General features: G+C 39.6%; 1 protein-coding gene across 1 annotated transcript in view; it reads right to left on the reverse strand.

The window, feature by feature from the left end:
• ABCA4 (ATP binding cassette subfamily A member 4) overlaps window positions 1-13,375 on the reverse strand; it is a 70,729-nt gene that overhangs the window by 36,956 nt on the left and 20,398 nt on the right. The window contains exons 11-16 of the mRNA XM_061378869.1: window positions 12,773-12,970; window positions 8,238-8,443; window positions 7,278-7,454; window positions 4,293-4,515; window positions 2,208-2,429; window positions 3-207 (exon numbers count right to left, since the gene is read on the reverse strand). Of these exons, the coding sequence (XP_061234853.1) occupies window positions 3-207; window positions 2,208-2,429; window positions 4,293-4,515; window positions 7,278-7,454; window positions 8,238-8,443; window positions 12,773-12,970 (1,231 nt within the window). The remainder of the gene's footprint in view (window positions 1-2; window positions 208-2,207; window positions 2,430-4,292; window positions 4,516-7,277; window positions 7,455-8,237; window positions 8,444-12,772; window positions 12,971-13,375) is intronic.

Raw genomic sequence — 13,375 nt, forward strand, 5'->3', positions numbered from 1 at the left:
ACCTGGAAAAATGTTGTCAAGATACCAAGAAAGTATTGCATAGAGAAAAGCATCAAAAAGCATCATTTTTATGGAAAAAAGAAAGCTGTATTCATCTCCTTCCAAGGGACTGGTTCTGATGTTACCCCACTGTAGGCCAAGTCCTTGCTCTTCATAGCGTGACAAGTATTCTGTACCAAAGCCAAACGCTACTTGAGAAAGCACACTCTGGAACAAAAGAAAAATGACATTCAACTCAGAGGGGTATTTTGCAAAGAAAGCACAAAGAAAGACAATCTTTAAGGACTGGACTTCAAATCACAGAATCACAGAATCAACTAGGTTGGAAAAGAGCTTTAGGATCATCAAATCCAACCATTAAAACTTGATACTAAATGAATTATTCCCTAATGAACTCCCTTTTCCCTAACAAATTATTACGGAAAAGTGGTTTCACTTAAATGTTGGACTGGGATGTTTAAGCCTCTGAATGGCAGCAATTCTAAGCAGTATTTAGCCTTAATTGAGTTCAACTTTGGCTGTACTTTCTTTAGCTACCAGGCAACCTTCACAGCTTGTTTAATGACTCTTTTGCAGTGTAGACCTTTGCCTATCTTGGAGAAACAAAGCATTTCTTGAATGTATGGGGCAGTGCTACTATGAGTTACACGGCAGAAAGTACACCAGATGCTCAGGAAAAGAAAAAACACAACCATCCCCTCTCCTCTGGTGTGTCTGCTATCTGCTTCTCACACTATGAACTAACAAACGAGTACAGTATCCAAACATTCTCTTCAATGTTGCATTGCAAAAATGGAGCAAGAAGTGATACAGAGCTGTTTGATGGAGTATGTATAGTTCAGCCAGGAATGCCTTAGGAAAATGAGGAGTCAAGAGGGATCCCAACTGCAACTCTGTGAGGCATTCCCCTAGCGTGCCAAGTAAAAACTGTTTGGTTTTCAGCAATACATTTTTTATTCGATTACATTGTCCTTAAAACATTTTCTTTTTTTCATCAGCCCCCCTCCACATCCATATCCTGCCCCTTATACCATCCCTTGTAATCAGCTCTTCTTCAGAGACTACCCTTTGAACAACAAATGAAAGGTCAAACCTGCCAGAAACAGAAGAAAAAAAAAAATCATGGCTTTTGGCCAACAAATATCCTTTCTTACACAGATGCTTCCTCCTTCACTTTAGAGTGCTTAAACCGTGTGCTAGTCTCAAGATTTCTTCACAAATCAGAATCAGGCCAAGCCTACTCCTTTCGTGACTTAAGTACAGGATCAAGTTTGGCACGTGATTGCCTTAACTGGTAGAACTGAAAACATTATATACTATATCTGCATAGTATAGCAGTTAAGAAAGCTAACTCTCAGCCATATTTACATTTTGTTATAGCTTTTGAGGTGTTTTGTTTTATTTTTCATTTTTCATTAGATTTCCAAGTGCATGAGAAGACAGGACTTCTCTTTTACCTAGGTTGTTAGAATGTTCACCAAGAATGGGGAATCTGGATTCAAACACCTGCTCCCCTACCTGACCCATTGAGTAACGGAAACTGATGTTGTAATTCCACAGTTCCATTTCACAAAACAGCAAGAAATTTCCAGCTCCACTGAATTATTAATTATCTTACATATAACAAAGATAACCAGCAAGGAAGCACTGCAAGGACAATGTCTGCAACTTCTTAGGTGGAAGATACTTCTCAGACCTTCGGCACTTGGGTTCAGATCCTAACTGATAAATAAGATAAATAAGGATATATAAAGAAGGAATAAATAGATATATTCAGATAAATTCAGATAAATAAGGAATGTGAATTTGAGGTCTTCTTACCCTTAGATACTACCCTGTTAACTAGCACATAATTGTTCCCATTTTGTGAATTGCCTTTATATTTATTAAACACATCACAAGTTAGATTTGCGTTGACTTCTGAGTAAGTGTTCAAAACATTTTGCTGACTTCCTAGCATTTAGTAAATAAAATAAATCTTGATGAATTTTCTAAAAGCCATGAAAATCTCTCTCAGTTGCTGGGCCTGCTAAAGGTTTACTCACTTTCAATCCCTAATTATTTGAGAGAGATTCAGAGGTCTCTCTTTCTGAATCGAAAAAGCAAAGAGGAAGAAGTGTGCAATTATTTGCTACTGACATATGCACCATGAGAGGGGCAGTTAAAATGTGAAGCCATAGATACCACATAATCAGTGAAAGGCTTACTGCTAGGATCTTCACTTCAACAGTCATGCGGTCTTGCCAGGCAAAGCAGACAATGTGAGGCAGGTACAAGGTGAAGTAGATGACTCCACTGCAGGCAGCTGCTAGATTTGCTTTGGAAAAGAAGGTGCTGAACAGGAAACACTGCGTGATGGTGGCTGTGGTGAACGTCAGAAGGAACAGAAAGAAGAGGAGTGGACTGCTATAATGTAGTACTTGTCCATACTGTGAGGAAAAGGAAAATGGAAATATTTAGAAGTTTTGCCACTTTCTGAATTAGAAGAAAAGGTCAGAATTGCCACTGACATGTAACATGCAGTAAATAATAAGGCAGCCTTTCTTACCTAACATGACTTCTAACTCTCCCAGGCAGTAATTTCAACACTTGAGCTCATTACAGTAACAAATCCTTCATCTAATTTTACCCCTGCCCTTGAATTGTCACTTAATAGTCACTTAATAGTCAATAGTACAATAAAGCTGTGGAGTTCATATTCACATTTGATGACTGAATTAAGATCTTAACTGATGGAAAGCAGAAATTCTGTCCCTGCCTTAATAATAAATGATTCCAAGCAAGATGTGCCTGCTTGGAAATTCATACATTTGAAATAAAACTATTTGAACTACCATAATCAATCTTTGTTGACCTCATCTTCTCCTCAGTCCATTTGCTTGATGTGAAGGAAAAACAATGTATGGAACCCTGACAAAAACGTATCTTAAAAAAGCCAAAGCAACTCAGGAAGATGATAAAGCTTCTGCACCTAGATGATACGCAAACTGCAGAAGGATATCACAGCTGAGGAATCCAAGTGCAGTTTCCCACAGATCCCTGTGTACTAATCAACCCACTGGTGGACTTTTATTGACCTTTCTTCCTTAGAGCTTTTGTAGATCAAATGGTCCCTCTCGAGAAGAACATGCTCTACTGTTGTATCTGTTTACTATCTATTTACTCTTAAAAAACAATGTTGAGGCCTATTTATTAGGCTCAACTTTGTTTTGAGCCTTACATGAGGCTCAAATGGGTTTTTAAGGCTATAAATAGGTTTCAATATTGTCGCAACATTCCACTGGGCCTCTGAGACTGACTTCCTTATTATAAACAGTGATACAACACCTTTCATAAGAATGTACTTACAAAGGTGCTTCACACTGGCAAAGTGAAATCCAGGAAGAGAAGTGAATTACAGGTATAAACACATTCCTCTCTGGCATTAACTACCTCCTGATTTTTAATTAAGCCAGTGTAGCAAATAAAGTAAGCTTTCTCTATCCACCCATGCTGTAATGGAACACAAGGAACAAGAACAACTCATCAGGGCAGGCTGATAAGACAGAGTAGATTGAAGCCTGATGGTGCATTTATGCCAATACCAGTTCCCCACATCAAAAATGATGCAAGTGCATTCTTCCTTATCAAAATGCTTCACATTTATATAGCTAAACAGGGTAGCCAGGAGGAGCTTGGGTCTCAGGTAACAGAGAGAAGTAGTCCTTCGAGACAACATCCAAACTGCCCTGAAAAGTTACAAAACACAGCAACTGGAGTCACAGAAGCAAAAAAAAGTTTGTGTTTTAATTTTTTGGGTTTGGTGTGGGTTTGTTTTTTTTTTTGTTTTGGTTTGTTTTTCAGGTTGTCCTGAAACTACTGTCCTTGCAGTCTCTTTTCCCATTGAAATAGTGGCATAATTGCTAATTGAATATTATAAATGAATCACATATGGTGAATTATAAGATTAAAATTCCTCATATTAAGATCCCTTCTATTTAAAGCAACAATTCTTTCTTACTGCAAGATCTGCCTCTGTCTACAGGAAACACAATATACAAAGTAATCAGCTGGATGTATTGTTCTGTGCAGGATCTTACAATAAATCTTATTAATGAATTCATCTTTCTGGCTCTGCCAAGTGCTGATGATGGCAAGAGGTCTGCTTAGAAGTATGTGCCTGCTACGTGCTGCTACCAGAACAAGCCACCAGCCATTCGCATCTCCCTAGGAGCAACCACTATTTTTTCTCAACAGCAAACTGGTATCAGCAGTGCAAACTCAAGAGTGAGTTGGAGAGTGGCAATCCTTACCATGATCAATGCTGTGAGGAGGAATGTGCTCACAGCCATCATGAAGAAGCTGTCTAGGAACCATGTGCACCAAATCACCCCATTAGTTATACCCCTGTTCTTCATAGCCTCTTTCAGACGCATTTCCTTCTCCAGCACTATACTCTTCACCGTCATAGAAACTGAATATATCCAAGCTAGCACCACGAAGATGGGAAAGGCGCGGTTTAAAGTGATCATGAAGCTACCAAAGCAAAAAGGGAGAGACTAATTAAATTTAGATAAACCAGAAATATTGAGATGAGAAGCAGGAATAAAAATGGAGCGAGGAAGAACGCATTTGTTCAGCATGGCACTGGAAATTCTCAGTCTAAACATCAATAACATGCTGCTAATGAACTTCAGAAGCCACCTAAATATTAATGAACTAATGGTTGCTGCACTCCCATGAGACAGATGAATGTTACTGCTATTTTACAAAGGGGTTCTAAGAGTTACTGAAGGCTACAAAAACATGTGGTGGCTCAGGAAAATACATCTCTCTTCACAGTGAATTGCCATAATGCTTTTACTATGTTGCAAAATAACTATTTTAAGACATGCTAATGTTAACAGTTTGGGAGTGTCACTGTCTTTTTAAGCTCCCAAGATTCACTGGCAAAAGAATTAAACAAATTAAGCATTAAAAGCATCAGATACTGCCAGCAAGGCTGCTGAAATTCATACACTGATGGCTCTGGTAATGAGATGGGATTGTCCCACATAGTATAGTGCTGGGACAGGCTGCTGCAGGTGGCCCTCCATGGGACGAAGGTGCTGCTCCCTTTCTCCAACACTCCACCCAGACTCCATGGCTGCTCAGCCCTTGGAGATACTCCTTGGAAAAGCCCCAGGTGTGCTGTTACAGTGAGGAAGATTTTGGGGTGAAAAAGCTAAAAACATTTTCTATGAATCTGGGATTGTAATTTTTCAACAGAATGACCTTTAAAACCAAGTGGACTTGATTGTTTCAAGGCCAAAAGCTTAGAGCTGCTAAAAATAAAACGGAGCAAAAAACCTTCAGCTTCCTAAATCTGAGCCCTACAGAACTACATTTTTGCCATATGCTCTCATAGCTACTCCATTGTTAAAATAACTGGAAAACCTTCACTTTTTTCACCAAAAAATTCATGCAGAGCAATCTGTCCTGCTGAAATGAAGCCATGCTTTTGTGGAATGGCCTGGGGTACACTGGGTTGTGCCTGTTAGTGGATGCATGTAACCCAGCACTAGGCCATGCACAACATACATGTTTACCATTAGGATGCACTAGCTTCACCTAATCAGGCTCTCTGCAGGGGCCATTACCGGGTTTGGGTTTGAGCCCTGAGTGGTGTGCGACTGCTGCAGGCTGCAGAGAACTTTTGCACAGATGGGGTTTCTGCCCCTGCAGTATTCCCAAAGCAGGCTTGCCAGGGAGATATCTTGTCAGACTAACAGGTAATGACTGATGCAAATGACAGGTCAAATTATGTAGGTCTGCATTACCTGGTCCCAGCATTTGCCTGAACAGAACACACTGACAGAACTAGAAAATAATTCCTACTGTGCCTTTTCTTTTTGATGAAACGCATACCAAAACACTTGCAGCAGCACAGATTGCAGCACTGGAATAGGCACACTGTTAACAAGGGAGAGACACCACTTTATCAAATCTGGAGGACATGTGCTGGTTCAGGTAGTACTAACGGGGGTCACAGCATCCACAGCCCCTCTGTCTCCATGGACTCATAAAATCTCCACACCCAGGAACACATTTTCTTTTTTGTTACAGAGCAACAAACTGCCTCTTTCTCCTTCAGCTTCTTTATTCTACTCTTCACCAGGGAAAGAAACTTGTGGTGCCTACAATAACAAACTGCATCCACAGTCCTGGAATCCTTTGCTAGAATCATGTGAAACTTAAAATAAAACCCAGTCAATCTGCATAAAAACCACAGTCAGGAATTAGGGAGAAGGTTAGAGAATATCAGGTTATTATTAAAAACTATAGCATCTGCAAGGGAAAGAAAAGGACTGATGTTAACAGAGAGCAATGTCTTGGGATTCTGCAAGGGTTGTAGGTGTCTTCAAGGACCAAAACCTACAGCTTTGGGTATTGCTGTATCTATATATGATTAAGTCTTGGCTTATGGTTTGGTATTATAGTTGAAGAGACTGTGTTGTTTGATTCCTCAAGACTTACAGAGACAGCAAGAGAGGTACAAATTCCACTGGTACATGCACTTTCTTTTCAATTTTTCTGTCGGAAATGATTCTTTGGGTATAAAGAAAAGGGGGGTTTAGAAAAGCAGTTAGGATAAAGCAGCTTACTACACTTCAATGGGTCAGTTAACTTCAATGCACAGTTAACTTAAGGATGTGGTGTTTGTTTTAAAATGGGTCAGTGCTTTGTGTTCAGTTTTGCTTGGTTTTGCTACAGGCACTGAACATATGCTACAGCATGAAGCTTAGTTTTAGTTAGATAAAACCTTTTTAAAAGCTCACAGTTTTGCTGGGTCCTGTGTAGTCCCGGGGCTGACATTGCTAGGGATCAAAGCCTTATAGTTGGGGTGCCCTGCTGGCAACAGATTCTGGGCTGCAATCAGTGTGGAAGTTCAGGCTAGGCTATTATTAGCTTGGAAAAGGAAAGCCATAAAGCACCAGATGATTTTATTTTGTGTGATATACAAAATCGGAAGAAAAACACTGCTTGCAAGGGGCAGTGTTTAGTGTTCATCTTAGGTCTGGACACTGGTTGCCTTGGCACAACACAGCCCAGGACTGGGATTAAGGCTAGTAACTTGGCAAGGCTGCTTCTGGAGTCTGGGTTAAGACAGGAAAATGAAAAGAAAAAATCCATTCAGTTATGTCTCAGTTATTGCTTTTGCGTATATACCTTAGTAGTAGGGTTATAACTGGTGCTTTAGAGTCTTAAAACACCCAGTAATTCAAGTATTCATAAGAATTAAGACAGCTTTTACTCACACATCATCCACAAAACACGGATATGGCATTTGCTGCAGATAAATTCCGACTGGCACTTCAGTGTTGGTCTGGGTCTTTATAATTCCATGCTCAATCATGTCTTGGAGATATGCAAAACCTCCCCAGATATAACGTAAATCATCCACAGGATCAGCTCTTGGACCAGGATCCCAGTATCTCAAATGAAAATTCATATGGAAATCACTTGGGTAAGCAGTGGCTTTAGGGGAGGGGTAGAAGGGAAATGAATAGATACATAAAAATCTTACTACTGAAACTGTAGGAGCACTGTTTCCAGTTGCTTTTTCTAGATTTTGGTCTGTCAGACAATGCTGCTTGAGAAAGTTTCTGACCTGGAAGGTTCCTTTCCTTTAATTTGCTCTACACTGACACAGAATAGCAATTTTGGCCAAAAATGCACACTAATCATGTAACAGAGTAACTGTTCTAGAATAGAAATAACTGTATTTGGAGTACAGTATCCTTGGAGATTAAACTGCAACAACTGGATTGCAACTACCAGGCACCATTATATTCCTCTATGCAGACAAACCTGAGAAAGTATTTCTACCCCTTTGAGTAAGTCCATTTGAGGGGGAACAGTACAGAAGTTCTGCTGTCCAGCTGGAGGAGAGCTGGGTCACAATCCACACAGGACTCCCTTGTCCGCCTCTCCCATTGATGGAGCCAAGTGAAAACTTCAGATTACTGAATAGATTCTGAGCAGTCGTTCCCTTTGCCATGTATCCATGCACCTACCCACTGCCTGATCTGCCAGAAGAGTGATACCACTTCTGGTACTATTACCACCTGGTAACTGGAGATGGCATTGCATTTACGTACTAACTATTGGTGAATACAGTTGGATTTCATGCACTTACCCAATGTAGGTTCTAACGTCTTTACGTCTCTCATATTCATGCTATGGCAGGAAAGAACTGAGAAGGAACCATCACTTACCTGTCTTTGATTTTGTTTGTTTTCTGCACTGCATCTATGTCCATCCGGATCTTGTATTTCACATGTGGTAGAAGACTGCTGGCTCTAGGGTCTATGTCTGGAAAAACCACACCAGCCCAGAATTTATTTTCCTCCAGCAGAGGAAGGGCTTCATGAGTCAGTTGAGTTTCATTGGGATAACCTTCAAATTTATCCAAGGTCAAACACTACAAATAATCACAAAGATAAAAATCACATCAGAATAGACTAGTAAGAGGTATACATTAATGCCAACAGCAGTGGCTGAAAACAGAAAAGGGAGGTAGGTTCATTTGAAATACTTGCTATTTTCAACTTCAAAAGCTTACGCTGAAACTATTCAAAGACTCACCTCCCTCCTGAAACCTTGCCCAGTCTTAGTCTAATTCTTACAACAAATTCAAACCACAGAATTATAAATACAAGCTCAGAAACATTGTTCTCCATAAAAAGAACTCTAAACCTCAGATTTAGCATGGCTGTGGTCAATGTGAGTGGATGGAATCATTCTGAAAGTAACTTATTCCTGATATTTAAGGATCACCTTCTCCAAGCTCAAGAAATGTCCATTCTGATGAGCAAGAAATCAAGCAAGGGTGGCCACTAAAGCAAGAGCTGCTGTTGCAATCTAGGTATGACAGGGCAGATTTGATGTACCAATGCAGAACGTATAGCCAGTAGTAGGTTCAGCCAAAACCTATGCTGTCACATTCACCAATTAGGTAGAATGAAATAATATTTCACAATATATTTATGCCACTGCACTCAGCCAGCCATGGACACATGAACTCTGCCACTTGGACTATACTTTGAAGATTCTCTCAAAAACACAAATATCTGAACTGGAAGGGCTAAAGCTGTGGCAAAGATGAGATCCCACCATTGGGAACTGACTTCAGAATCTGCATCCAGGAGATAAATTAACTCAGCTATAAAATAAATCTCACCAGCTATAAAATAAATCACACCACAAGAGCTTTTAGCAGTCCAGCTGGACCAGAACACTATCCTTTTTCAAGTATGGGAACTCTTTTTCAGCCTAGGAAGTACGTGAGTGAGTATCACAGAGCTAAAGGGTGACTGATCCATAAGAAAAGCACATCAGTCATAGACTTCAGTTGAAAAGCACTTTGTCAAGCAAAGCACTGGGAAAGTCAGAGCATAAATTCTAATATTGGGTATTTAGCCACTTATTCCTATTTAATGCCAGTCAACTCGTCAATTGATTTTACTGACAATATTGTGTCCCTACTGAATTCTGGTAAGCGATTAACCTGCTGGCTTAAGTTAACATGCGCTGGCTATCTCAATAACAAAATGTAGCTTCCACTGCACAGCAAACTGTTGTCTTTTAGTCTCCGTCATTATTACAAAATTATTATCAGCCCATATACAAAACACCAAGTCAACAAAATCTAATGTCCCCCCATTTAAACCTACTTAACAGGCACTGTAAAACAAAAGGATTGTGAACAAACTCTATCATCAGCTGTAAAATTACAGGCTTATGTTTGTCTATTCAGCTTCTGCCCTTTAGAACTGGCAAGATATTACCAGAGCGCAGAAGTGTGTAACCACCAGATGGACTGGGAAGATACTTACTCTAACCCTTGCTTCATAAAATTCAGGAGGCTAACTTGGTTGATCTGATCTTCTTGATTATCTCTTGCAGGTCAATAACCAAAAACTACTCATGAAAGTACTCATACAGGCAACTTGCTATTTAATGGGAAGACATCTTAAACACTCCTTTACTTAACCTTTCCCTGTAAAAAAATCATGCTCTATTTCCTTTAAAACTTGAAGTATCACAGTTTAATGGGACCTATAGAAAAATGTATTTTTAACTGGCAGCAAAATGGATCAGCTTAAATTGACAATTTAACTATTTTGTAGCTTTACATTTCCTGATGTTCTGGAAATGTTCATTCTCCTAGTTTGCTTTACAAGATTAAACTACATAGATTATTATACCAGAAAGCAAAATAAAGCAGAAAAGCTTCCTGACTTGCATACCAGAAGAGAAATCAAATTAGACTGATGATTCAGGTTGTATTAATTATTTTTATCCTATCCTATGTTTATTCTACATAGTTAATGGAGTTCTGGAACTGAGTTTAGTTCTTGCCAAAGTGTCAGTGTTTCCCAGCAAAGTCCTTCTGTGGAACTGTGTGTCTCTGCAGTGCCTGGAGGACTACTTGCTACTTCTTTGTCCTGAGGAATGTTATTTTCAAGGTACTTGTGGCAGCTGCAGAACTCATGTAGTTCTCCTGGGGAATCTGTGGGAGTGACACTGGCAAAGTACTGACAGACAACTGATACTAAGATTTTCACTGCAGAACAGACAGTTTTGGGATTGTGCTGAGGAGCAATATAGGCCATCCAGACATCCAGTTGAGGAAGCAGCAAGCTTTTGAAACATAAACCACAAATGTTTGTAGATCTTCTGTGAGAGAAGTGAAACCAAAGTTTGCATAAGACCATAGGCTAAGACATCAGTGTTGTAATAACTCACATAATTTGAAAGTGAGAAGAGATTTTACATTGTAATCTACTAGCCAAAAGCTAGGATTTCATAACTGTATTCAAAACAAAAGGTGTCTGCTCTAACTTCGGGGTTTTTTCAGTGAACTGCAATTCAATTTATGAAGGCATTTATGTGCCTTCATAAACCTCACCATATCAAAATTCATTCAGCAACCACTTGGGGAAATTTATGTTGTATTTTCTCCTGGTAACTAACAATTTAAAACGGTTCAGTGAAGATGGGAAAACCAAAACTGAAATACTAAGAACAGGCTTGGAAAACAAACCAGAAAATAAGAAGTACAAAGAGGTGACCAGGTATGTCTCACAAACAGCTTAGGTCTTCTGTGGCCTTAAAGTAATCTAAGGGAAGAACAAGAAATTCTCTGGGTAGTGGGGATGAGCAGCCACTGCATAACCTGTGGGTTTCTCAGCTGCACTACAGCTTGCAGCAGAGATGTGAAGTCTCCAGAGATAGTTGCTGACACCACACCTCTGCTCATTGCCTACTATAGCAAGGAGTAGGGTGTCCCTGAAAGGGATATTTGTTCCCATTGTGCTTGGCACAGTGTGAAAACATTCTCAATTGTTAACATCTCAATGTAAGCAGCATTCTTAAAATAATAAGTTCATTATAAAGAACTTTAGGACACAAAGATCTACTACCAGGTACAGTAACTGCCCTGATGTTGTGGATGTTCCAGTACTAACTTGCTGCAAGCAATATATTTCACTCAGAATGAGCAGGAAGTAATTCTGCTAACATGAAGTAAAAAGATGATCCAAAGAATAGCAGAGCTTTGTGCAAAAGCTTTATTGTTCCCTCTTGTAATAGCTATATGAAGGCAGATAAACTCTCAGTTCTTGCCTTCTTATACGGGACGGTCTTTCAGACTGAACTCCACTGGAAGCTGGAGAGCTAGGCTTGGTCCTGTTGCCTATAACTAGTACCAATTTTCTCTGTGAGCTTGAGGCTTAGCTTATTTAACAATTCAATAATTACATATTTACATTTCTTTCAGAGATGCTTGTAAAATATAATTAATCTCAATAAAAACCTTGACCCTCATACGGCAGATGCTAAGTGTTGAGTTCCCAAGTATTAATATTACTGACAACAGCAATAGCTTTTTTTAACACTGAGTTAAACCACAACATTGCAGGGTCCTCAAGTTTTGCCTGGGCTCAGAAGTTTACAAAGAAGAGTTGGCATTTCATTTACCTAACTTCACAGGAATCCGCTCTATCTTAGGTCTAGTTCCAACACATCGTTACCTGCAGTTGGAAATATACAGGATTAAAAAACCCCCGAAGCCTAAACCAAAAGAGCTCACAGACTAATGAGTCTGATGAACTCATTGGTAGAATTGCCCACACCAGAGAAACTTCTTACTCAAAGTATCTTCTACATATTTTTACAATGGCTTGATATTTTCACTTAGAATTTTAGCATTTTTTAATAAATGTAATGAAACTTCACCTCTCTTTCTGCGCTGTGGCTCTCAGAAAGCCTCATATAGCCACACTACAAAACACAGCATCCTAGAGAAAGGGAGTATGGACTCCAGGAAAGGCACACAGACATCTCTTGGAAGTAGCTACAGAACGAGTGGAAACTCCCTTACTGGTTTCAAAGGAATTTTGATCAGGTGCTTAAAAACCTGGAGGGGGATTTACCAAAGAATTATTAGCTTCTTTGTCCCTGGGCTTACTGAAATTAGTGGCCTGTCAGTTATTAGTACTTAACAAATATCGTTTCCTTGAGGGTTTGCATTCACTTTCTACCTCAGCATCAAAGTGTATTCACACATTCAACTAACACTCTGAATACAGTTTGAGATTCAAACCCAAACTTCTTCAAAACATTCAAATTGAAGGTTTGAAACAAATAAAGATGTCTTATGATTTTAACCTTGTCTGTTGCCACAGACCTTAAGTACTGCTTTAAGTACTGTACAAGCATTCCCTTCCCAAGGGAAGGCTGCCCTTACCTCCAGATACTGACTGAGCAAACGCAGAGCGCGGTCCACAGCATTGAAGATGTTCCGCCAGTCAAAGTCTGCCATTCCCTTCTCTCGGCTTTCTGGAGATCCGTTGTGGAGAAAGTTGATTATGTGTTCAGCAGTTAAGCCTTCAGCACCCAGTTGGCTATTCAAGAAGTCCCTCACTGTAGGGTGCTTCAGAGAGTCCTGAGGAAACATATCAAGACAGCTTTACTACAATAGCCCTCTTTGTATGCCCTGTTTTGCTAGAAAAGTTTCCATTTCCACAGCTCTTTCTGAGCCATGAAGTAGTACAAAAGGTTGTGCTAAAGAATTAATTTCCTAAATCAGCAACTGCATAGCTGGAGGGGAGACTTGAAGAATGGATGAAAATAAATCTAACCTTGACTATTTTCTGCATTGTTTCCTTATAAACAAGAGGATAAATGTAATAAATGTCTAATCTGAAATAGAAGAGTGCAGAAAACCACATATTTTCTCTAGTATGAACTGCTTTATAAACTTCAACTTCAGATATTACTTGCAGCTGATCAAAGTCAGATGTAAGAGATGTGGAAATAGGTAATTTCCTAAGGCAGTAAATTGCTGAGG

This window comes from Neopsephotus bourkii, unplaced genomic scaffold (assembly GCF_033783945.1).
Source record: "Neopsephotus bourkii isolate Nb327-2 ecotype Australia unplaced genomic scaffold, CSIRO-AGI_Nbou_v1 NB_1768, whole genome shotgun sequence".
Lineage (NCBI taxonomy): Eukaryota > Metazoa > Chordata > Aves > Psittaciformes > Psittacidae > Neopsephotus > Neopsephotus bourkii.